This window comes from Verticillium alfalfae, genomic scaffold (assembly GCF_000150825.1).
Source record: "Verticillium alfalfae VaMs.102 supercont1.2 genomic scaffold, whole genome shotgun sequence".
In the NCBI taxonomy this organism is placed as follows: domain Eukaryota; kingdom Fungi; phylum Ascomycota; class Sordariomycetes; order Glomerellales; family Plectosphaerellaceae; genus Verticillium; species Verticillium alfalfae.
In genome coordinates, this window is record NW_003315037.1 from 1,764,415 (window position 1) to 1,788,728 (window position 24,314).

General features: G+C 57.7%; 9 protein-coding genes across 9 annotated transcripts in view; 2 read left to right on the forward strand and 7 right to left on the reverse strand.

The window, feature by feature from the left end:
- Positions 1-680: 680 nt before the first annotated feature.
- Positions 681-1,925, reverse strand: VDBG_01993 (conserved hypothetical protein; the record flags this gene model as incomplete). Its single annotated transcript, XM_003007759.1, has 2 exons — positions 681-896; positions 1,347-1,925. The coding sequence occupies 2 exons, from the start codon at positions 1,923-1,925 to the stop codon at positions 681-683; spliced, it is 795 nt and encodes a 264-aa protein (XP_003007805.1).
- Positions 1,926-2,845: 920 nt separating this feature from the next.
- On the forward strand, positions 2,846-3,880 carry VDBG_01994 (predicted protein; the record flags this gene model as incomplete). Its single annotated transcript, XM_003007760.1, has 2 exons — positions 2,846-3,086; positions 3,189-3,880. 2 exons carry the CDS (start codon positions 2,846-2,848, stop codon positions 3,878-3,880), a joined length of 933 nt encoding a protein of 310 aa, XP_003007806.1.
- Positions 3,881-4,192: 312 nt separating this feature from the next.
- On the reverse strand, positions 4,193-5,959 carry VDBG_01995 (urea transport protein; the record flags this gene model as incomplete). Its single annotated transcript, XM_003007761.1, has 4 exons — positions 4,193-4,928; positions 5,000-5,294; positions 5,351-5,700; positions 5,802-5,959. The coding sequence occupies 4 exons, from the start codon at positions 5,957-5,959 to the stop codon at positions 4,193-4,195; spliced, it is 1,539 nt and encodes a 512-aa protein (XP_003007807.1).
- Positions 5,960-6,282: 323 nt separating this feature from the next.
- On the reverse strand, positions 6,283-6,665 carry VDBG_01996 (predicted protein; the record flags this gene model as incomplete). The annotated part of the gene is made up of 3 exons (XM_003007762.1): positions 6,283-6,344; positions 6,468-6,547; positions 6,604-6,665. 3 exons carry the CDS (start codon positions 6,663-6,665, stop codon positions 6,283-6,285), a joined length of 204 nt encoding a protein of 67 aa, XP_003007808.1.
- A 1,179-nt stretch (positions 6,666-7,844) lies between these two features.
- VDBG_01997 (conserved hypothetical protein) lies at positions 7,845-10,432 on the reverse strand (the record flags this gene model as incomplete). Its single annotated transcript, XM_003007763.1, has 2 exons — positions 7,845-9,998; positions 10,037-10,432. 2 exons carry the CDS (start codon positions 10,430-10,432, stop codon positions 7,845-7,847), a joined length of 2,550 nt encoding a protein of 849 aa, XP_003007809.1.
- Positions 10,433-11,985: 1,553 nt separating this feature from the next.
- Positions 11,986-13,960, reverse strand: VDBG_01998 (sulfate adenylyltransferase; the record flags this gene model as incomplete). The annotated part of the gene is made up of 5 exons (XM_003007764.1): positions 11,986-12,441; positions 12,559-13,333; positions 13,402-13,584; positions 13,640-13,667; positions 13,792-13,960. The coding sequence occupies 5 exons, from the start codon at positions 13,958-13,960 to the stop codon at positions 11,986-11,988; spliced, it is 1,611 nt and encodes a 536-aa protein (XP_003007810.1).
- A 3,979-nt stretch (positions 13,961-17,939) lies between these two features.
- Positions 17,940-20,953, forward strand: VDBG_01999 (conserved hypothetical protein; the record flags this gene model as incomplete). The annotated part of the gene is made up of 4 exons (XM_003007765.1): positions 17,940-18,243; positions 18,350-18,370; positions 18,423-18,480; positions 18,538-20,953. 4 exons carry the CDS (start codon positions 17,940-17,942, stop codon positions 20,951-20,953), a joined length of 2,799 nt encoding a protein of 932 aa, XP_003007811.1.
- A 689-nt stretch (positions 20,954-21,642) lies between these two features.
- VDBG_02000 (aspartate-semialdehyde dehydrogenase) lies at positions 21,643-22,917 on the reverse strand (the record flags this gene model as incomplete). Its single annotated transcript, XM_003007766.1, has 4 exons — positions 21,643-22,004; positions 22,117-22,449; positions 22,531-22,785; positions 22,890-22,917. 4 exons carry the CDS (start codon positions 22,915-22,917, stop codon positions 21,643-21,645), a joined length of 978 nt encoding a protein of 325 aa, XP_003007812.1.
- A 498-nt stretch (positions 22,918-23,415) lies between these two features.
- Positions 23,416-24,314, reverse strand: part of VDBG_02001 (trichothecene efflux pump) — a gene marked incomplete at both ends in the record, with an annotated part of 2,165 nt that continues 1,266 nt past the window's right edge. The window contains 2 exons of the mRNA XM_003007767.1: positions 23,416-23,912; positions 23,981-24,182. Of these exons, the coding sequence (XP_003007813.1) occupies positions 23,416-23,912; positions 23,981-24,182 (699 nt within the window). The remainder of the gene's footprint in view (positions 23,913-23,980; positions 24,183-24,314) is intronic.

Sequence of the window (24,314 nt, forward strand, 5' to 3'; positions counted from 1 at the left end):
GGTCTGAGTTGATTCCCAGACCATCAAGTCACGCTCTAAGCCACGACGCAAGTCCGCGCATCCTGCTACCGCCGACCTGCAAAGATTGGCGATGCACGCTCGGGGACGAGGGCGGGCTGAAGAGCCAACGTGCGCCAATTCTTCCCGCTGAACCATGTTTCGCCGTGCCTCATGATCTTCACATCAATGGCACGCGGAATGTGGAAAGACTCATCGAGCGCCGCAGGATGGCCGACCTTGGCGGGAGACATGGATGGCCACGCGGTCACCCGCAGAGGCGAGAGCGACTTGCGCCGATGACCATTGGTGCACGGTATTTACAGATAGCGTTATCCCACAAGGAGGTCACGGCTCTCGTCTGCCCCTGAGAACAGGCCAAAGGTTCTCGTCCTTGTGAGCTCGAGCCGGAGCTAGGCAGGCTTGCAGAACAGGGAGCAGACCAGCTGAATAGACACTACCTTCGCCAACATGAATGTGTTTCGTACGGGTGACAAATGACAAATGTGCAACCAGCAAGTGAAGTGATGCATTGTTCTTTTTTTTTTGTTTTCGAATTTGGGGGGGTCATGACAAAGCGTACTTGGAGGGGGTATCATCTGCGTAAACCTGCCCGACTGAAATGAAATGGATGTGCCGACAACGTCTTGCCTCTCCTGACGAGCCTCACACGCAAGCCGCTGCTAGAGCTCGCACTTGGCGTCCAAGTCGCCGTCGTTCTCGCCCATCATCTGCGCCCAGTACTGGCGGCACGCGCGCACAATGTGGAGCAGCGGCGCATCGGGGTAATCGAGCCGGCTCGTGTGGAGGTGAGCCAGCAAGGCGACCATGCTGACGAAGCTGGCGATGGAGAAGATGTTGATCGAGGTCGACGTCTCCTTGCGAATGTTGATCTTGCGCTGCGTGATGTGATAGCACAGCGTCAGGGCCTGCGGGTGGGAGGTGGGACACACGGTCAGCAAACACGAGGAAGAACGAGCTCGCAGGTGGTCGACTTGCGGGAGCGTGGAGGAGGAGAAGGAAAGAGGGAAAAGCAGGGAACTCACGGTGGCGATGCTGATCCAGCCGGGGAGAAGCAGGCGGGCGTCATCGAAGCCGCCGGCGATGAAGAGGATGCGTTCCGTCAGGAAGGCGTTGGCGCAGTTGATGGTCAGGAGGCGGATGATGGCGGCTTGCGGGGAGTAGTTGATGAGCCAGCGGGACATGAGGCAGTCGGCGAAGAAGAAGGAGAGGTAGGCGGAGGAGCCGCACTGGCAGAGACGTCAGCAGGAGTCATGCGTGAGTATCATGGGTCGGCCTCTTGTGCGAGGATCCAAGAGAGAAAGAGAGACATGGAGAGGGCAAAGTACCCAAATGACACCCAAAGACATCTCGGTCCAGGGATACGTTGACGTGGTGCTGGGGACCTTGGAGGTGCCAAGCACACCTCTCAGGCTCGCGGGGCCGGCCGGGCACATGGTCTCGGGAGGCCCGTCTGCGGTGAAGCCGGCGGCGGCGACATCGGCGCCGAGGGCCTCAAGCAGGGTCTTCCATGGCAGGGCGAGTAGAAGACGCAGGAGCAGCTGCAGCGCGGGCCTGAGACCCCAGAGGATGGCGGGACATATGGAGAGAAGACGGCTGAAGAAGAGCCAGGGCCTCCAGGCCTTGGGGATCTTGAGGACGACGGCGATGCGGGGCTCGAGAAAGGCAGCCGAAACGACGCCGGGCGAGGAGGGGCGGCGGCGGCGTGAGGCCGGACGCGAGGGTGCTGCGGCGGCCGTGTCGAGGGGACGCTGCTGTGGTGCTGGCGTCCTCTGGCTCTGGTTGTGGCTGTGACTGCGGCTGTGGGACTGGATCTGGGCGGATGTAGAAGTCGAGGTCGATATCGGGGCCGACGAGTACGGAGGGGGTTTCGAGTCGGAGCGGGATCGGGAGTGGGAGTGGTCCATCTAGGACGCGGACGTTGCGGTCAAGCGGTGTCCTGAGGGGCTCCGAGGGGTCTTTGGGCGTGGCGGTGATGGCGTGGCCATGGGGTTGGAAAGCAGCCGGGAATGCTTTGTGTGTATGTGTGTATGTGTGTGTGTGTGTGCCGGGAATGCGGTGATGGGATACGTGAACGGAGGACACAGTAGCTCAAGGTCGGTAGGTAGGCGAGGGAAAAAGCAGTTCTCAGGGTAGGTAGCGGCGGCTGGTTGTCGGCGGACGAAGCTGGCTGTTGGAGTCTTCTGGTGGCAGCTACCTGTGCCAACGCCTGTGCCTCTCTGTTTGACGACGAAATTGACTCGTGGGTGGGCAAGGGAATGCACAGAACCCTGGACCTTTTGTGATGTCGTGTGCTTGCGGTGAGGTCACAGCTCAAGCTGCCTCCTTCCTGAACGGTCCAGTCGGGCAGAGAGGAGTTGTAGCGACGAACAGGACAGGGATTGTGGCGGGGGGGGGGGTCCAATTATGCCGTGTCACTCTGTTGGTTCGTGCCTAGAGTGAAAGGCACGCTGTGACTACCGCTGGCATCCCCTGATTGCTACCCACCGTGACCATCATGTAGTGGACGTGGACCCCACTGGCTGTCTCGGTAGACCCTTGCAGGACAATGAAGGCAGTGCAGCTGCCAGCAGCCGGCTCCAGACGTCACATGAGTTCCAAAAATTTCCAGTGCTCGATCAACTGGAAGCTTTCCACCATGGATCATCAGGTCACCAGGTCGTGATCTCCTACGCCCGACCTCGTTGCGCCGCCCAATCCACCTGGGGAACAACATCCCTCAGCACGACTTCCAACCAGGGACTTTGGCATCTTCAGTCATCGACCCCCCGAGCGAGCGACCTGCGACAGTCACAAGAGTCGTTTCAACCCAACAAAACCACACAACATGTACCGACATGCGAGCAGGCCGCTGCTCGGCCTCGGCCGCCCCAGTCTGGCCGTCATGTCCAGACAACAGGTTCGCACCTACGCAAAGAAGGAGAGGCCAAACGCCAACAGAGCCGCCCTCCGGGCGAACCAGAGGGTCAGCGACACGGCCGCCGCCGCCCAGTCCGGCAACATGATGAAGCAGCAGAAGGAGGCCATCGAGCAGGCCACGACGCGCTACGCCGGCAGCCTCTTCCCCGGTACGTGCTCTGCTGTACATGATAAGGAGAGAAAGAGAGAGAGACATGATGGAGAGACAGAAGGACGCAAGAAAGCATCATGCTAACACGTCTCCCGGCCAGGCACCTTTATCCCCGTCCCCCTCTCGCGCGCCCCCCGCGCCCCGTCCGCCTTTCTCGGCTACCAGTACACCCGCATCAAGTCCTTCGCGAGCGACTTTCTGAGCACCTTTGTCCTGCGCTTTCAGTCCCGCCCGAGCTTCTTCAAGAAGCCCCGCGCCGACCTGTACCGTGCCCGCGCCCGCGCCGCCGGCACGGCGCTGCATGCCCGCCTTGGCCACGCCCTCGCCGCCGGCGATCGCGAGGCCCTGCGCGCCATCTGCACGCCCGCCCTCTACGAGACGCTCGGCGCCACCCTCGACAAGCGCAGCCGTCACGAGCGCACCACCTGGGACGTCGTCGCCACCCACCGCACCTGGCTCGCCGCCCACCGCGTCGGCGTCCTGCCGCCCCCCCTGCCCAAGGACACCATGATTCAGCAAGCCGTCGTCGCCGTCGACTCGACCCAGCGCCTCGACAGGGTTGACGTGCGCACCGGCCTCAGTATCCCCGGCGCCGCCCGCGTCCAGAGGCGCACCGAGTACCTCGCCATCACACGGAGGTGGAACGGCTCTACGTACGTGGCCGGCGACTGGAAGGTCATCGGGAACGCCAGCGAGACGACGCCCGAGTCTTGGGCCCAGGAGCAGGCCAGGATCGCTGCCATGGAGGCGGAAAATGCAGACAAGAAGCTCAGAGAGGCAGGCATTCAATAGATGGAGGCAGATCCAAGTGGCAAGAAAAGCGTAGACAGGAAGGGAGCATGTAACAAATGTATACTATGTGCAATTACTCGATGATCTAATTCAGATACATAGGAGTCGGTGGTTTGCTCCACGGCCGAATCCAGACTAGGGAGGCTTATCTCCCGCTCCTCTCATCAAATCAACATCCTTCCACAATCACGCATGGCTGAGCGTTCTTGACCAGCTGCAGCAAGTGCTCTGGACAGGCCGAATTGGAACCGACACGCGAACATGTCAGTTTTGAAGCTGCTTGCACTGCCTGAGATACACGTCAGACGACACTCAGAAGAACTTGCCGGCAGGCTTGGATCCGGCCTGCTCGTGCTCCGAGCTGACGTCGGCAACGTCGTCGCCAGAGCCGCTCTGGCGGTAGTGAGCCTGTTCCTCAGGGCTGGGGCCGAAGCCGGGGCCGTACGGCCGGTCAAGGGCGTCGAAGCGGCAGCCACTGCGCTTGGCCTGGATGTACTGGAACGACAGGCGGCACGCAAGGGCGGCAAAGCCCCACACGATGCTACCGACAGGAGCCGCCACAAAGACGCCAAAGACGCTCCAGTCATCAGCGTAGAGACCTTCAGAGATGAGGAGAAGGTTGCCGGCACGATGAACGTCTCCATCGTAGTAGATGACACCAAAGAGGAACGATGTGAGGATGCCACCAAGTCCGCCGACAATGACCTCGAAGCCACGCCACCAGTAGCACTTGTTTGAGAGGCCAATGCAGAGCACGGGCACGATGCAGGCGGAGACGAGATCCGAGATGAGGTAGATCTGAAGGACGGACGGGGCCTCGAGGGCAATGACGATGGCAGGAATGATGATCAGCAGAATGCCGGCACGAATCCACCAAATGTTCAGGCGGTTGCGGAAGAGATCGTTGGACGCTGACGAGACCATGGCTGACTGGAGGGTGTCAAAGGCGGAGCAGGACATTGTGACGACCATGACGAGCACAACCCCAATGACCCAGGACGGAGACGATCCAGGAGAATGAAGAAGGCAACCGAGCCGGAAGTAGCCACTTCATCAAGCGGCAGGGCACCAGACCAGACAGCAATGCAACCAGTCATGCCGACGAGGACCAGGACGCACAGAATAACCGTGGTCGCGAGGGACACGCCGATCCAAAGGTCCTTGTCAGTCTTGGAAGCGAAAGCGCGCAGCCAGTAGTTGGACAGGAAGAAGTTGTTCGTGAGGATGCAGACGGGCAGGATGTACAGAAGCTGCCAGCCAAGGAGGGTGGGCTTGAGAAATTCTGACTCCCGGATCAAGGAGGTGTCAATGTCGGTCAGCGCACCAATGGTGGCGGCAGCAATGACAATAAGGCAGATGACCATGCCTCCCTGGATGTTGTCTGTGACAAAGGATATCTTGAATCCTCCCAAAGCTGTGTCACGTCGGTTAGCAATGCCCCTCCAGCAAACGAGTGCGCTGTAAACATACACGTGTAGATGGTGGTGACGGCAACCTGGACAAGCATGACGGGCAGCTGGTTGACGCCCGTCAAGGTCGTCACGACCTGGCCAATGGCAGAGAGTTCTGCCGTCAGGTACAGAAAGAGGGTGAAGAGCGTCGCAGCGCTGAGGTACAGCATGGCTGCGGTGCCATAGCGCTGGCGCGTCCATTCCGTGAGCACGAAACCTTCGGGGGTCTTCCGGCGGATGATGCTGCCGAGAGCCGCAAAGATGAGCAGCGGCAAGGAGGAGGACAAGGCGTAGACGATGACACCTTGCACACCGGTGATGGTGGCCAGCTCCGGGTAAGCGAAGAGCACACTCGATCCCAACCCTGCGCTGTTAGCACGACAATATTTGGGGGGGAGGGGAAAAGGGGGAGAGGTCAGTTGGAGCGGCAGCACGTTCCCCACGCAAGCATTAACTTGATCGAGTATTACGGTACAATCTCAGCTTCCTTTCCGCGCACGGGACATTTCTCCTCTTTCAGAACCGAGGGAGAGAAGTTGAATGCCCGTTGCACTTCAAGTCGGCGCCCGTAGTGAGCCGCATCCTCTTCCGCCTCCGGGGGCGCATCCCTCTCCAAGGAGGGTCCCATCGTCCGACATGATGGGAGAACATTGAGTCAGTGTATACAAGAGATTGCTCTCCCGCATAGTCGGAGAAAGGGTCCTCTTGGCAAGGGGAAACGCTCCCGGGGCCTCAGGAGGACCATAGTCATCTTGGGTACGAACCTAACTGCCGGTGGCGCGGGTGGCTCTTGCTCGATTTGCCACTTAATCATCACTGGAGGTGTGAAGAAGACTCTCCGTGACGGTGGTGATCATGATGCTTATCGAAGTGGTTTTGCGGCTGGGGAGCTCAAAAAAAAGATCGATGGATACAAGTTTTGCTGCCGCTCTTGCTCTCTGGAGAGGTAAACTACGCTAGGCGTAGACGCCTGCACTCACCACTGGCGATGAAATTAAGAGCGACGGGGATAGCTAAGAGCGTGTTAGCTCTGGTCACACACGGAGATCGAAGAGCAATATGTGGAAAGTGATTCCAGAAGAGGGAGCGAGTGGGCGACTCGACAACCTCTGCTGAATCGTGAGGTGAGGTCTAACCCGTCCGTGTTCGGTTTCCAGACAGGAACCCGCCCTTGAGGTCATGTCTGTACCGGTAGGCCATGCCCAGTCCCATCAAGCTGCAAACATGGTCAGCACGCGCAACTCGGGTAGAACAGGTGGGGGTTTGAGGTACAGGAAAAGGCTGTAGGTGACGAAGATAACGGCATTAGATGCCTGTGTCGACGGCTGCACCATGTTGGATGGTGACGGCAAGGGTCGGAACGATGTAAAGAGAGAGAGAGAGAGAGAGAGAGAGAATATGTGTGTAAGATATGGGAGACGCAGATCAACAAATGTTCGAACCAAGATGATCGGAGCAGAGTGGTCTCTTGCTGTCTAACACGGTTAAACGATGGAGCGGTGTTGGGAGGTTCAAAGGGTCCAGGTGAGGAAGGGTATGGTATGAAATTTTTGCTCGCGATCCATGATATGACACTAGAAGTAGCGACTACCGGCCGGGTTCAAGGTAGGGAATACCCGCACACACGCGCAGTCTTGTGCCGAAGCAGTAGCAAGTGGGCGGGCGCCTGACTGACGAAGAACCGACCGGTCGCCCCTCCTGCTGGCCGCTCGCCTCGCGTGGCGTAGCGTGGTGTGCCCGCAACGAGAGGATTTTTAGTGTGGGGGGTCAACCGCGTGGGAAAGGTTGTCGTGGCTGCTACTTCATTTCAGGCGTCCCCACCAGCGGCAATCAAGTATCTCCCAGGAGATGGAGGTGCCCACAGCTTCTGGGTCTTTAAGCTTGGCTGGACCCGATCAACAAGGTTGGCTCCGGCGTAGTGCCACATCCTGGGCGGACTTCTGCCAATTGGACGACATCAGGCAGCCTCCTCAATGCAAACTTCGCCAAACGCGGCAGCCGTTCACTGCCTTTTTCGCTTTCGTCGCGCTCGTGAATGCACCACAGACCTCATTGGATGTTGGAATGGACAAATGCATTCGATATGTACAGTGTTGAGCAGGAAGCTGAGAGAGTCATGCTAAGATCAGCCGCCCGTCTGGTCATGTCTTCGTTCCCTTACGTGCTGTGTCCCCGCGTCTAGCGTCGTGATAACCTCTCCTCTCGTTCTCACTCCTTTATCAGCCCATGACAAAGACAGTCTCTGACATGGACGTCTGTGACAAGCATGTGTGTCATACATGTCATACAGCTGGCCCTCACTCCACATACCATCATCCAATACAGTTCGTTGCTCAGAATACCCCCCCCCCGGACATGGCCGCTCAGTCTTGCGTCGCTGCTATGGTCCAACACTTTCATCCCGCCCCGTCCTCTTGACGCATCAAGGCCCAATCCGTTTCAAATGGGAAGACTGCCGTCTTGGGGCAGCACCGTTTCTCACAAAACAAAAGCTTTGCGTCGGGGTATCAATTTCAGTTTTCTTCGTCGTCCTCCTCGATGGGCGCAGGTGTCCGTCGCTCGGTGCGCCTCTTGGGCCGTCGGTGTCGCGAGCTGCTGATGTTGCTGGCCGAATCGTCCGGCATCAGCTCGAAATCCTCACCACCCCACTCGCTGTCGCTGACAGCATCGAGCTCGCTGCCTGTCGCCCACGCCGGCCGTTCGTATCCCGAGTTTTGCGAGTTACCCGAGTTGGGCTGGTTGGGCAACACGTCGATCCGTCTACGATGCTGCAGGTTGAGCATGAGACCGGCGCCTCGGTTGCGCAGCGCCGTGCGAACAATCTCAGCCCGCTCGTGCAGTGCCTCAAAGGCGTCTTCCAGAACTTCCATGCCCTGGTAAATCTCCCGCTCTGCCTCTGCCAGTGCTGCCAGCTCCATCTCCTCGTCTCGGGACACCGCCTGCCGTGTCTGTGCCGATGTTGAGGTGCTGACAAACGAGGCAGGCGTCGCGCCGCGCGAATATACGCCGGAGAAGGGCGTCGTGTTTCGAGACCCTGGGAGTCCCGGCGTCGCTCGCAGGTTGGGTGTCGGTCCCCGGGAAGGGAAATACCCACTGGCGGGTGTAGCGCCACGCGACTCGCCCGTGGGAGTAGGGACATCGTCCGAATCCGCTCCCGACCAGAGGAATCCATCAAACCTGCCAGAGGTGAGAATCTCCCATTCGGATGTGTTGATGTCGGACAAGGACACGAGGAGGTCGTGGGTCTCTGGGTTCTTGATCAGGTATGAAGCCGTCTCGGCATCACGTGGCGCCTGCTGCAGTCTGTACAGCCTCTGGAGGGACAGGCCGGCCTTGATGATAAAGTCGGAGCGTGGCCTTCGCATCGGAGTAGGAGACCGAAGAGAGGGCTGAACTTCCCGAGAGCCCGACAGGATGGCGTTGAAATAAGGCCGGTCCTCGGGGTCCATGTTTGTCAGGATCGCAAATGTGAGGGTTTCGTCATCGACCTCTTGCGGCGGCGGCGCGTGGTTGTCGCCGCACTTGTTGAGCCACTTGTCGACAGCCCCGCGAACCTTCTTCGACTGTCGGAGGTAGTGCTCGCGGAACTCCTCTGCAATGTCCGGATCCATTTTGATGGGTGAATCAGGCCGAGGAGGCAGGTCCGCAGACATCTCGGCGGCCTTCACGCCTAGATCGGCCAAATCGAACGGTGGCCACTGGGGAAGGTCAATGCGGCCGCTGACCCATTCGAGCACCTCACCCCAACCCAGGCCTGTGTGCAAGTCCGTTCCCGTATCGCACACCACGCAGCTGCAACCGTGGGGTGGCAGTTCACGGGAGAAAACATTCTCCAGGCGATCGAGGAGGCGGCGCGCCACGGACCGGTGGCCCGTCGCAACGGCTATGGAGCCGCTCTTCTCGAGGACAGTGTTGTATTGGTTCAACAGATTGAAAAACGGCGCAAAGAGCGTCTGGGCACCTGTGAGAGGAGGGTTCGAAGGGCGTGTACCGTTCTGTCGGGGCAGAACGGCGAGAAAGTTCTTCGGCAAGGCGTAGGGAAGACCGCCGTTCCGAAGCAGGTAGTCAACTCTGGGTGCTTCCTGCACACTGGCGGCAGGCGGAGGCGGCGGAGGCGGAGGACCGCCAAAGTCCGTTGCTGGCGTGTCGGGGGGTCTGATTTCGCCGTCCTGAAACGGCGTGAAAGGTTTGTCTTCAGCGCTGAACATGGATGGGGGGAACTGAGGTGTCTGGGTCGGCGTCTTTGGGGATGAGTCCTGGGCACTCTCCGGCGAGGACTCGGCGTCGACAAGGTCTGATCGCCTTCCATTTTTGCTCGACACACTCCTCTTGGACGATGACCGGGAAGGGCCTCGGTCCGCGGCCAACCCTTCCTGGACGCCAGGAGGGATGTAGGCGGCTGTCTTGTAGTATGTCGCCTGACTGGAAGACTTGGACTTGGTGCTCAGACGAGACTTTTCCTCGTTCCTCGAAGCTGACCTCGAGATTCCGCTCAGCCTCGAGCTAGGGCGCTCTTTCCTCGCCTCCTTGGCGGCGGTGTCGGGCGTGCCTGATCTCCGCTTGCCGGAGACGTCCGTCTCTGGTGGGCTCGGGGGACGGGCCTCCTTTCGTTTTGGATCTGGAGGTGGTGGAATAGTCGGCCGACTTGGAGCGCTCCTTCTCTTCGCCTCCCAGATCGGTGGGCTCGGGCGTCAAGGGCCCTGACCGCCTGCCGGCTGCTGAGCCCGAGAGATCTTCTCGACTGACAGCCTCTTGCTGTGCGCCTTGCTGAACGACGGGGTAAGGCACCGAAATACGATCTCATCGAGCAAGCGACGTTTTGGGACCTGCCGAACTCGAACACGAGCTCCGACGTGGATCCAGCACGTTCTTTTTCCTTGTCCCTGTCCTTGTCCTTCTCTTCTCGCGTGCGATGACGTCGGTGTGAGTGAGAGTGCGAGTGGGAGATTTCACTGCCACCCTCCTTCTTGTGTCGGGAGGATCGTGTGCCGGATTTGCGGTGCTCCTTGTCACCTTCAGAGGTCGGCCGCTTGCTCTTGCTCTTCTTCTTTTCCCGCGGGCGCTCATCGAGATCGACCTCGGGATCATCTTTGGTAGACATGGTGGGGCATTGGTCGGTGCCCTAGCCGGTGACGAGGGAAGAGCCTCGTGAGGAGTGGTCGAGAGTTGTGTTGGGGCGGAGAGGGGGAAAAGGGGCGGAGGGAGGCAAGAGAGGCTCGGTGGGTGCCAGAGTATGGGTATGTACGAAGCGAAGCGGAGTTGACGAGTGTCTCGAGCGAGCCGTGGGCAGACAGAAAGCCGAGCGGCGGAAAGATCGTGGCGGTCAGCAGCGGGGGAGGAGCAGACAGGGCTGTCGACCTCGAGTCGAGCGCGAGAGGGTCCGCGATGGAGTCGATCTGGAGCTTCAAGACTTAGCGCAGGTCTAGGTCATGATGGGGAGACCTTGAGATCGCAGGTAGCGCAGGTGGAGAGGTTGGCCCGTTCCTTAAGACGTTCCCGACCCTAGGCAGGCGGCTGTGAGCAGTCGACGGGCGAGTTTCGCGACTATGATTCGACGGAAGATCCTGGTTCTGGGCTGTTGGCGAGACCACCAGTTGAGGCACCCAGGTACCTAGCTTCAAGCCTGACGTGGCACCAGCGGTGAAGTCACGCTGCACAGACCAGGTGTGAGCGGGAGGGGCGGGGAGCCTGCCTTGGGGGGAAGGGAGGGGGGGGGGGTTAACAGTGCAGTCTCTACTTCATCTCGAGGCATCTGAACTGAAGGCGCTGATTTTTGACTTGGGCACGAGATAAATATGATCACCCGTCGAGAAGCTCCAGACTCTCTATTTACCAGTGATGTGTATGCAGTCATGCGCTTTCGTTTTCACCAAGACGCTGCTCATACCCCCAAAGCTCCTTTCTCATGCTCCTAACCACCACCGAATACTCCTCCGCCCCTCCATCTTGGCACGTCATACCGTGCGTAGGTCCCGCTGCCCAAGAAGAATAAGGTAGAATACGATGAATACTCCTTCTTCCCCCGACAAATGGCCCCCGATATGCAGACAGAAGACCACACACACACACGCACACACATACACACCCCAGTGACACCATGCACAGGTCCGAACCAAAAGCGGTCCAGCATCGGGCAGCAAAGAATAGAAAGCCGCCCAATCATGCACCTCGCTCACCCCGTTCACCACACTTAAGCGCCTGGCTAACCTGTCTCGACTCCCAACCGTCGCACCACTCTGACCATACAACCCACACACATACACGCACCCACTCGAGCAGTTCGATGAGGCACCATGGTCGTTCATCGTATCTACAATCGCCCCTTCAAACATCATCGCCATTATTCGTCCGAACTAAAGCAACTGCTCTTTTTTTTCTCTAAAGACCTGGCTTCTAATCTCTGCCTGTACCGTCTCCAGAAATCATCATCATGCATGCATGCTAAAAAAAACCCTTTACCTGCCCCTCCCATCCCTTCCTAGATGGAAGGGGGACCCTAAGGGCACCCAGTGTTTGTTCAACGCAATTAAACAAAGGAAAAAGACCCCATATGATATAACGTTGCCTTCATGATTTTATATCCGACTGCACTCCCATGTCTGTTCTCTCTGCGTCTAGTCCTCTTTGGTAGACGCAGAGACACTTTGAACTCCCTTAGATCCTGTCGAGAAGACCCTGGCTCTCGAGCAGCAGAATGATCTGGTGCACGGCTGAGCGGACGGTCTGCTTCTCGATATCGACGGTGAGATCCGCCTTGGCGGGCACCTCGTAAGGGTCGTCGACACCGGTGAAACCCTTGATCGCGCCGGCGCGCGCCTTCTGGTAAACACCCCTGCGGTCGGTCTTCTCAGAGTACTCGAGCGACGTCGCCACGTGGACGAGGAAGAAAGGACCCGCCTTCTCGATGAGCTCGCGGGCCTGGGAGCGAGCATCCTCGTAAGGCGCGATGGGCGCCGCAATGACAGCGGCACCGGCGCGAGTTAGCTCGGAGGCGACAAAGGCGATGCGTGCAACGTTCTTGGAGCGGTCCTCGCGGCTGAAGCCCAGCTCGGCAGAGAGCTCGTGGCGGACGGTCTCGCCAAGGAGCAGAGAGACGGAGCGGCCGCCGCCCTGGTTTGAGAATGAGCTGCAGGGCACGGGCGATCTGGTCCTTGCCGCTGTTCTGGAAACCCGTCAGAAGATGGTGAAGCCCTTGGCCGCAGGCAGAGGGTTCTGCTCGCGGAGAACCTTGACGACCTCGGGGTACGAAAACCATGCGGGAATCTCCTTGCCGGTCTTGAGGCGGTTGCGGAGCTCGGTGCCAGAAATGTTGGCAGTGTGGGTACCGGGGGCAATCTCGTTGGCGGGCTGGTACTCGTCGCGGTCGGGGATGTAGATCATCTCCTGGAACTCGACCATCTTGATGCCGAGCTCCTCCTGATACTTCTGCACGGCAATCTGCGCATCGTAGGCGCCGTACCAGTCCTTGCCGTCCTTGTTCTTGCCGGGGCCAGCGTGGTCGCGACCAACAATGAAGTGGGTGGCACCGTGGTTCTTGCGGATGATGGCGTGCCAGATGGCCTCGCGGGGACCACCCATGCGCATGGCAAGAGGCAGCAGGGCGAGAGCGGCCATGCCGTTGGGGTAGCGGGGAAGGAGAGCCTTGTAGACACGGACACGAGTGAAGTGGTCAATGTCACCAGGCTTGGTGAGGCCGACGACAGGGTGGATGAGGACGTTGGCTTGTTGGGAGCGCGAAGCGCGAACGGTCAGCTCGCGGTGAGCGCGGTGCATGGGGTTACGGGTCTGGAAGGCGACGACCTTGTTCCAGCCGAGCTTCTCAAAATGTTGCCTCAGCTCGGCGGGCGTATACCTCAGGTCGACAAAGTCGTAGTGAGCGAGCCTCTGCACGGCCTCCAGCTTGCCACCGACGTAGAACTCCTTGGCGACCTGGAGGAGGTGCTTGATGCCGGGGTGGGTAACGTCGTCGGGGCTTCCGAAGACCTCCTGGGCCTCGAGGTTCCTGCACGACGTGCGTTAGCACTCTGACCTACTACCAAGATCACTAGTAAAGAAGGAAAGGGAACGTACTTGTTCGGCTTGTAAACCTCCTCGACAGTGAGAATGGCAAGCGCACGGTCGTCACGAAGATCACGGAGGGTGATGCGCGTGCCGGGCTTGATGCCAACCTCGTCAATGGTCTGCTGAGAGACATCGAGGTTGATAGGCATGCTGAAGAGGCTGCCATCGGCGAGGCGGTTCTCCTTTACAACGCTGGGGCACTGTTAGCAAGCTGTATTGGTACCGCGCATCTTTGAGTGTGACGAACCCGTTGTAGTCCTTCTCGTTCAGGAAACCTAGTAATGGGGGTTAGCATCGTCGTCTTGCAGTCTTCCACTCGATCGTTGCGCATTCAAATCCGAGCCTGCTACTAGCGACAACGACCTCGCGTGACTGTGTGCCTCGGGGACAAATTCTTACCCTCGAGAGGAGAGAAACCACCGTTGAGAATCAGTTCAAGATCGCAAAGGTGGCGCTCAGTCAGGGTGAGGCTGGGGAGCTTGTCCGACTCCTCGAGGAGCTCGGCCTGGCGAGGCGCATCGCGCACAAAGAGGTCCTTCAGGACACCACCGTGGGGTGTGTTGGCCATGGTGGTCTGCGAGGAGGAGGTTGAGGCCTGAGTATGGGGCTTCGCGGGGTCTTTCGAACAGATCGACAGGTTAGTCGCGTGCTCGAGTCTTTGGAAGCTTCTTGTCGAGACACAGATCGGAGAAGAGAGGTCAAGATGGAATGGTGAGGGAGGACACGGGAAACACTGCACACACGACAGCCGGCGAGCTGGCCATTTTATCCAAAGCGCGACTTTGTCAACGAAAACGAGCTTCTCCGTTGCCGGCGCGAATCAGCGGGCCTTCTCGGTTCACCCTACTGCCTGTCTCGTCGCAAAATGTCGATGAAGGTGGACACAACCTGTCTAGCTCCGAATGACGTGATCGGTACATCGGCTTCGTACCCTGCCCTGGGCGAATCAGCTGTGGCGCGTGTCATGTTCCTGGCCTAGGCATTGCAGGAGCCTCGCGGCGGCGTTGAAGACTCTTTCTGAATAATGGGGTTCACGACGTCACAATTCGGGACCGTGTGGACGTTGCCGGCGGATATATGGCTGGATTCACCCCGCCCGGTTTGTCGCGAGCCGTGATATTGTGTCTTTCCATCCTCCGCGTCCTTGCGTCCGTCAGAAAAGGTCACCCCGCCAAAGTGTGGCTCGAATTCAGTGCCCCTCCAAAGTGTGGCTAGATTCCCCCTCCGTCGTGTGGCTCAGTGGAGCGTGGGGTGATCCCGCGCCTTCTTGGACCCTGCGAATTCGCCATCGATTTCTTGAATGGCGTGCTTAGTACCCTGGTGCGCAACCGTCCGCGGGGATGTCCATACAAGCATCCCTTTGAACCGCCACGAGCCGACATCGCGGTATAAGACTCAATTTCAGAGCCGAAAATGACAGTCAATCCAGACTGCATGCGCCCAACCCCGCGCCGCGCGACTTGTGCCATCTTGGGGCTGGATGATGATGTTTCTTGGCAACCCTCGTAACACGCGGGATTGGTTATCTCATCATGGTGTCCTAATGTTTCTTCTTGGCGTGGCAGAACAGAGGCGTGAGGCTCGGAGATGATGTTTGCGGATGAGATCAAATGTGTGGTCGGTTGAACGATGCGGGCATGCGTTACAGCGCAGCATGGTTGACCTTTGTCTACCATGTGAGCTCTCTGCAGGCCCGGACTCCTGGTGCGTATCGGCGTAGCCGGCGGAAAGTGCGGAGCGCAGCTGGTGATCCATACAAAGTCTGGTTTCGTCATTTGGGGGTCGATCATCAAAGCGCTCGCGACAGGAAATACCAAGTAACGATACTGATGCGTGTTCGAGTTCGAGAAGAATGGAAGCCATCGAGTAGCCTGCAACAGCGTTGGGCTCAAGGACAAGGCCTAGAACCTTCTATGCATTCTCCCGCAACCGATCTCGAGGCAGAGGCGTTTCGGCCTGGCTCACTTGAAAGAGCCCCTAGTCTTTCGTCGACTTTAAAAACCAGCCATGGAAGCCAGGAAATGCCTCAGCTCGCGCTACAAAGATGCTTCAGCTGCGATTGTGCAGAATGCAGAAGTTGCCGCCCAAGGGGGCGGCTGCAGAGGCAATCCCATCGCAAGCGAGCGCACCCTCCTAAATTTGGGACTCGCTGTGTGTTGCCCGAGTCCAGAGCCTGTGTGTGCGACGTAATAGTCTCGGTTGCTCAGAACAGACATGCCGCCATTAAATGATTGAGTGCTATGGCGATAGGTGCCTTCGATACCCAGGAAACCAAGCATATATTGACTATAGCGGAAAGTACGGATTTGACTCCTGGAAGTACAGTGGCTGGGGTGAGCAAGCTGGGGCGTTGGTTATAGTTTCGAACTTGTCAAGATAACCGTCACACTAGACTCTCGTGTTAAGAACCCGCGAGCCAATGACTCAAGCGGTGAAAGCCCGACGGGTGGGCTTTAGAGGGCGGGAGATGGGGCGGGGTGGAAGATCTGCGAGAAGGCGTCCAGTCCTCGTGGCGTCGATGTGCTGTTCCCTGTCAGAGTCCACGCTGTCAAGCTGTCTTACAGCCCTCCAAGTAAGGGTGACCTGTGTCTGATGGGATGATTTGCTGTGGTGTCCTCAGTATGACTGATGGTTACTTGGCAGCCATTGCCGTCCTCAGACAGATGGCATGTACTTGTACAAGACCATTCAACAAGCCGAACCATCCGATTCGAGGCACAATCGTAGGCCGAGCCAGTAGTCTATGAGTCGGTGGTCGTCGCGGACAATAGGAGGTTGGGCGACTGGCTGCTTGGCAGTACTGGCACCCGCGAGTCTATGGCTTTTTGTGGGATTCAAAAATCTGTTCATGTGTTAGGCACGGTGCGTCGCAGCAGCCGTCGCAGATGGAAGTCAATGAACGAGTATGGTCCAAGCGGACTGCGGGTTTCGTGATCGGGATGGTCGGCTTTCCTGGGGCGGCGCCATAGCCTGACGATCATGTCGCATGTTTGACTGTATGAGCAATGCCCAGGACACAGACTGTCAAGAAGCCTTTGCTGTAGGAACCGGTGAAGCAAGGTCAAGGTATGATTGATGCACGGTTAAACAGTTGCAGTGGCCAGCAAGGCAGCCAAGATGGACAATCAAGAATCCATGATCAAGATCCCAGTTTCCAACCCTCTTCTCCTGTCACTCATGAACCAATGGGTGAGTGCGCCGACTCCGTTTGGGTGCAATGGTGATCAGAAGGCGCCTGCAGGCTTCTTGCGCTGTCAGGGCAGGGACAGGGGGGCTGGTCGCCTGGTCGCCTGGGTACCTGCCTGGCTGCGAAAACATGCTGCTTTTAGGCACCCATGGTGAGAGTTCGTAATTTGGAGGGTTGTTGCCGGTTTGGATGCCATCAAAGCCTTGAGTACCCAATTGATACCTAGGTCCCTCCCAAAGGTGCCTAACACGAGCTACATGGACATCGTTCGAGGTTATCGGAAGTTTCTCCCACCCTGGAGTCGAGTAAACTTGTTTGTCTGAAGGGGTGCATTTAGCTCAAAGGAGACCCAACAACAGAAAATATGTAGTCAGGTCGGTGCTTCAGGCTCCTTGCATCATCAACGCTGCCCTCAGATCCTACCATACCAGCAGTCCATTCGAGTCTGTGCACTCTTTGTTTCGAAGAACGGAGAAACAACCGCTTCGCCCCTAAGGCGTGGCGTCGATTGCAAAGTTTTCCCACAACAGTCTCAAGCTGGACAGACAGGAGGATGACCGCGGTGGCAGGTGCAAGGATGTTGAATTTTGGAAACGACAAAGGTCAGAACGACAGAGTTTAAATGGCCCCTTGCCTGCCAACGTAGGTATTCAGGAATTTCGCTTGACTGAGGCAGGGTGGGCAACTGAGCCTGGATGATTGCGATTCTGCAAGAGCGGCAAGGGAGCTAACCCTCGACAAGACAGCAGTATGTACAGGTACCCAGCACGCCTGGCGAGTATGCTCAGGCCTTGCATCTCATTCGACCGTCAAACCAGAGCCCCTGCTAGCACCCTGGTCAACCTCGCTCGTTCGGGTGCGGCCATCGAGCCAAGTGTGGCCCAGAGGTCGGATGGATAATAAGATCATATCGCACCCTGGCCGTCTCAAAGAACCCTATCTATTGCTTCTCCTTCTATCGTTGCTGTTCCAGCGTACCCGATACTCCCTTCTTGAAAACGCACTCCTGCACAATCAACTGCAGTCATTCCGACTTCATCGAACCTGCAACCTGCCGCGAAGGCCTCCGCCATCTCGCACGAATCATCGAGGCCTCAGAGCGTTTCAGTTGCTTCGACCTTCGACCTTATAGTCCACGGCGTCTCGCCCGACAAGACGACAACGCGCCTCCCATGATTGCCAGCCCTCACATTACGACTCCGCGACACCACACATCTCCACCGACACGTTCGACAATCCTCAAACGTACCCAATTCTCCTGATATCTTTACATTGCAACACCGAATAAACTCCCGGGGCCTTTTGCCCGACGAGTGCGCGACACGTCCGACTTTGTCAGCCTACATTGGCTTTTCACGACATGGCGCGGACATGGAGGGAAAGCTGGGTTGTCGTCTTCTGGGTTGCCGTTGTTGGCTGGATCGTGCCATCCCTGGCTCAAGATCGAGAGATAGTATACCAAGAATTCAACGACACGAATGGAGTGACGCGACAACTTGCTGTCGACAGGTACCCAGCACTTTTTTCAGGCGATTTTGCCGACTGCCTCGGAGGCCAGAGCTTGTTCAATATCACCAAGTTCGATACCGGCTATTTCAAAGACAATCTGACCGTAGTCTTCCACCTGGACGGCAACACCAATGTCAGACAAGAGAACTTGATCAGTACGTTGTCTCTCCCATGGCCGCCTAGGCCTCTGCGTCGAGACACGATGAGACACCATCCTCGACTTTCATCTATGCATTAACTAACATTTCTTCTTTTCTCAAGTGCACATCACTGTGGAGGCTTGTAAGACAACCCCGGATTACTCGGCCACAAAAATGTACTAATACTTTTCAAGATGGCAAGTCACGATTTGACACGACTTTTGACCCTTGCGGCTCCCCCAGAATCGACAGGTAGGAAGTAGATCATCCGGAGCATTCTTGGTGGCAATCACTGATCGCAGTGAACAGTTTGTGCCCCTTAAACGCCGACAAGGCTGTCGAGGCCTGGGCTGCTTTCCCAATCTCACCTAATGATGTTGAAGGCATGCCGTCCATCTCTCTGGATATTCCCGATTTCGAGGGTTCAGCAACGCTTCGCCTCTTCGCCAACTCCAGCGAGACAGAGATTGGCTGTTTCCGGGCTGTCATGCACAACGGCAGGTCATTCTCACACCCAGATGCGATATCGTCTGCCTTGGGTGGTTTGACCGCCATAGCCATCCTATCCTCATTCGCCACTGCTATATATGGCGTCAGCATTCCTCACATCCGGACGCACTACGCTCACTCATTCTCGGTTCTCATCATTTTCGAGGCTTTCCAAACGATATACTTCTCTGGCGCGCTATCTGTCAGCTGGCCCAGCGTTTTACCAGCCTTCTGGAGCAATTTTGCGTGGTCTACTGGCCTCATCTATAGCGAGTCGATAGTCGATTCACTTGCCGGCTTTTCTGGCATCAGCGGCAACGCCAGCCAGGTTGGCGGTGCTGGCTCTGCCGTCATCAATACCGAAGGTGGCCTCGTTCAACAGATCTACGGACGCTCGGTCGGATTGCTCAGGCCCAAGAACCTCATGTCGCGCGCGGTGACGCCGTATAATGCGAGCGACCCTTACGACTACAAATGGGGAGGCAATCCCGTCACGCCGGGAATGCCACTGCCAGGTACTTGGCAAGGGTTCCCTGGCACCTTATCAATGGTCGAGATTCCAGCCGCTGGTGCCTTCCTTGTCGCACTCATCTGGTGGGTTGTAGCCATTGGTCTGGTTGCTGCGTCTGTCACCGCATGCAAATTGTTGCTCGACTTCCTGGCTGCTACGAACATCATCAAGGCTGATCGGTTCACCTACTTTCGTTCCCATCTACCTGGTTACTTAGCGGCCAGCGTCCTGCGCACGCTCCTCATCGCATCGCCCGCCTTGATCACTCTCGCTCTCTTCCAGTTCAACATCAAGGCACCCGCAGGCCCCACGGCCATAGCCGCCATCATATTTCTCATTTCGCTTATAGGCATGGGTGGGCTCGTGACATATGCTTGCTACTTTCGACTCCGTTTTGGCAAATATGAGACCGGTCCTGACACTATTGTTTTCGAGAAGGGAACGCTTTTCAACGTTGTGCCGTTCATCGCAGCCACACGCGCGAGCAATCTTGAAGAAAAGGAATCGAGTGTGAAGCGGTACGGATCGATGCCTTTCTTCCGCGTGCGCTTCATCGACGATGATCCCAACAGGACAACCGTTCACAAGGATGAAGCCTACATCAAGCGATTTGGCTGGCTGGCTGCTCATTATAGACGGAGTAGGTGGTGGTTCTTTGCCATTTGGTTCAGCTACCAGTTTATCCGAGCCTGCTTCCTCGGTGGGGGCGTTCGCAGCCCCCTGGCCCAGGTCTACGGACTGTTCATCTTCGAAATCATCTCGTTCGCCCTCTTCATCAAGCTCAGTCCACATGAAGGCCGTCGAAATTCCACTGTGGCCATTTGGCTGCTGGGAGTTTCCAAGATTATCACAGCTGGCTTCTCGATCGCCTTTCTCCCAGAGTTCGGCATCGGCCGTATCCTATCCACCATCCTTGGCATCTTCATCATCGTTGTCCAAGCCTTCCTGGTGCTAGCCGTTCTGGCACTGGTGATACTTGGTGCTTTTTCCTCCTGGATGTCCCTTCACCGCAATCGCGAGACCTTCAAACCAGAGAAGCTGGACGGCATCCGCATCCAGTACTACGAACATATGCAGAACACGGCCCCTGATATGCCACCTCCACCAAAAGAAGACGCCAGCAATACCGAGGCAGTGGCGCAGACCTTCCAGGTCAACGACGTGCGACGAACGCGCAAGATCGAAGACGAAGATGATGAACTCACCGACCTTGAGGGGCCAAGTAATAGCTCTGCCATTCAACTAGGTCCAATCAACCGATCCAGCAGGGCCAATAGCGTCAGCTCCCGCTATTCAGTAGGCAGCCTGCCTCGGCGAGCGAGGCCGCACCGCACGTCTTGGAGTGCCAAAGATTTCGCCGAGTGGGACGCCCAGTCCGATCGCGCACTTGCACGTCCAGAGTCGCTGGTAGGCGGCAGCACCAGACCTCTTCAGGCGCACAATCGACAGCGGAGCAGCTCTCTGAGGCAGATTGCCCATCTCAATTCACAGGCGTCATTGAAAATGCCAGAAGACATTCCAGAATTGCCCAGGACATCCTGCGAGGCTCGAAGGCCCATGACGCCGACGCGTGAGGTGTCCGAAGACAAACTGGAGACCCTGGAGACGCTTCACTCCGAGAAGGGGAAGGATAAGGTCGCTGATGACGACTCTGATTCCGCGGATGGAAGAATGAAGACAATTCCATTTCCGCCTCTCCCTGAGCACGACGAGGACAAGCTCTGAATCACTCTCAGTACCGTCTTCTGGATATATGCTGGGGGGGCACTCGGATGCTGCTAAAGATCTGCGGGCGCCCAAGTAGAGTCGTACGACACCATCTATGCCGTGCTCTCTGCGTCTTTTCTTTTCTCCTACACGCGCGAAAAGCAGCACTCGAGGCTGGCCTTGAATGACAGCTTTCCTTGTGGCCACCACGGGTCAACTCTTCTGTGGTAATGGTGGTCACAATATTTACGACACAACATGAAATCATGGATCATGAGGCGTTTTAAGGTTTTGAAGAGTTGTCAATTTCTGAGCTCTTTGCATCGTCAGCACGAGCGGCTGGCTCTATCAGTCTTGTCTCATGGCCGCCGATGGACGGGCACACATGCGAGAAAGGCCCAGTCGTCTTCCAGGCCCTCTTGTCTTTTTCTTTTTCCAGCATTTCCAATTGTACTCCATCGTACTTGATGTATGATTGTCTGGCGTTTCTCGATAGATCATCAAATACGCTTTAATTACATTCCATATCACAAGCTTGCCCATGGCAATCAAGCATGAGTCCTCTTGCATTGGCGATTGGAAACCTGTCATGAATTTGGGTTGTGCATGTAAACGATCCCTTTTGGTATCCAGACATCCTCTGGTTGTGTCATTGTTTTCAACTTTGCTTCTGTGTATTTTCTCTTCCATAACCAGGATGAACGTGCTCAGATGTAACCCTTGAGCACAGCGGCCTCGGCGTTGAGGATGCTGGAGCCGGCCGCGCCAATGACGGTGTTGTGGCTCAGGGCAACAAACTTGACGTCAAAGATGCCGCTCTCGTCCTCGCGTACGCGGCCGACGCTGACGGTGTAGCCCTTGCCGAGCTCGCGGTCGAGGCGGGGCTGCGGCCTGTCGGGGGCGTCAAAGACCTCGATGGCGGGCTGCGGGGCGCTGGGGCAGCCGAGGGTCTGGGCCTCGCTGACGTAGGAGCGCAGGGGGTCCTTGACCTCGTCGGCGGAGGGAGGGCGGGGCGGCGGGGCGAAGCGCAGGGAGACGCAGGCCGGTGTGGCCCGTCGAAGGACGGTGACTGGATAAGAGACGCTTTGACGCGGAGGGCCGACTGCTCGTGGACGGCGGTGCGTCGGTGGCGAGGGTGCCGAGGATCTTCTGGGCCTCCGTCTCGAGCTTGTCCTCCTCACCGGGGATGTAGGGGACGACGTTGTCGAGAATGTCGAGCGAGGACACGCCCGGGTAGCCGGCGCCGGAGACGGCTTGGAGGGTCACGACGGAGACCTGGTCGACGGGGCCGAAGCGGGCCTGCAGGGCGGCGAAGGGGATGACCAGGCCGATGACGGCACAGTTGGAGTTGCAGACGAGGAAGCCCTTTTCGAGGCCGTGGTGTTTGCGCTGGTGGGGGATGAGGTCAAGGTGGGCGAGGTTGACGGTCGGCACGACGAGGGGTACGATGGGATCGCGGCGGTGGTTCTTGGCGTTGGAGAAGACGGGAATGTTGGCCTTGAGGAACTCGGTCTCTGGAAAGGGGGTGTGGTCGTCAGCACAGCGTGTCTTTGCGTAGGTACGTTAGAAGGGAAGGGCAGAGGCAAGGGACGCACCAATGTCGCCAGCGACATCCGAGTCGAGACCGCTGAAGACGACGTCGCAGTCGGCAAACTCAGAGGCCTTGCACTCGCGCACGACGAGGTCGCCAACGGCGCCCATGGGGGTGGCCTGCTTCCATTTCGCGGCGTCGCGGTACTTCTTGCCGGCGGAGCGCGAAGAGGCGCCAACAGCGACGAGCTGGAGGTGGGACAGCTGGCTGAGCAGCAGAATGAAACGCTGTCCGACGGAGCCTGTACATCCAAGGACGCCTGGGGAAAAAGGATACAGGTCAGCCGTTGTTCGTCACGCTATCAGTCACGAGCAACTTCCTTGTACGAGGAACACGGCAGAGGCGATGGTTTGTTTGACATACCGCACTTCTTCGTTGGGAACTCGGCCATGATGTACCTTGATCTCTCGACGCTGTGTGAGGGGGGATTCTGGTCGTTGTTCGTCAATGGCAAACAATCACCGAAATATGGCTCGAGGGGGATTTCGTCCTGAGTCGACGAGTAGTGTGAGTCAAGTACCACGAGGCAAGTACCAACACCACACCCAATGGCCCGAACCAGCGACACCATTTCAGCGTCCGGGATCGGCCACCCCGCCAATGCCCCTCCATGCCCCTCTGTGCCCCTCTGTGCCCCTCTGTGCCCCGCCATCGGAGTCGCCTCAGGGCCCTTGCCTTGGGAACTACGAACGTATACATTTCAGTTGTGATAGGCCAATTGATGCAGACCACGACATGTCACACAAAGAAGCCGGCAAGTCTCAACAGCGAAATGCATTTCCTTACACAGAGCACCGTAACAGGCACAGTAGGTATCACAGCTAGTTGAAAACGTCAATTGGACGACCAAATGAGCAAACAAGACCGCCATCGCTTCCGACACACTACATTACACCTTCTCTACCTTCTCCTCCGAGCCCGACTCCTCGCTCCTCGCGCCGTTGAGCTTCTTTGCCACATCAGAAGTCAGGTACTTCTCCATGTTGGGCACTAGGACGGAGCTGACGAGCAGAATGAACGAGAACGGAATCGTCGTGTAAAAGACCATCTTAAAGCTCTCCGTGTACGCCACCCTTGTCGCTGCGCCGACGGCCGCGATGACCTCGTTCGTGATGCCTGGCACAGCCGAGAAGTCGCCAGCCGCAATGGCCGCGAACAGCGCCGTCAGCGACGTCTCTGGGAGACCCGCTTGCGTAGCCGCCGGCACGACGAGCTCGGGAAGCTTCTTGCCGAGTTCGTTGTTGAGAACCGAGCCGTAGAGGGCCTGTGCGATGGCGCCGCCGAGGCCGCGGATCGAGCCCAGGATGCCGGTTGCGAGACCGATATCTTGGGCCTCCCAGACGAGAGTGACGCCGGGGAAAGAGATGTTCTCGATGAATCCAATCGCTGAGAGGGCAGGTCAGGTTAGCCTGGGACTGGGCCGGGCTCGGGCAGGAGGGCACGAAGCGGCTTACCAACGCAGACGATTGTGCCTGTGGCAATAGTCACGGCCCATCTATCGGGAGAGATGGCAACCATGGAAGTCATGAAAGCCAACGAGATACTTGCCGCGATGATGCACTGGTACTTGACCTTGGGCACGTAGGAGATGCAGAACCCGGCGATTGTCTGGCCGAGAAGCACGCCGCCCCCCACGACAGAGCTCTGCCAGCCAATCTTCATCGAGTCGGTCGTGTACATGGTGCCAATGATGACGGGCCACAGCACAGTGAGCGAGTAGTAGACCATGGATCCGATGGTGGCGACAACGACGATGGCGTCGAATCCAATATTCTTGAACATGCGCGG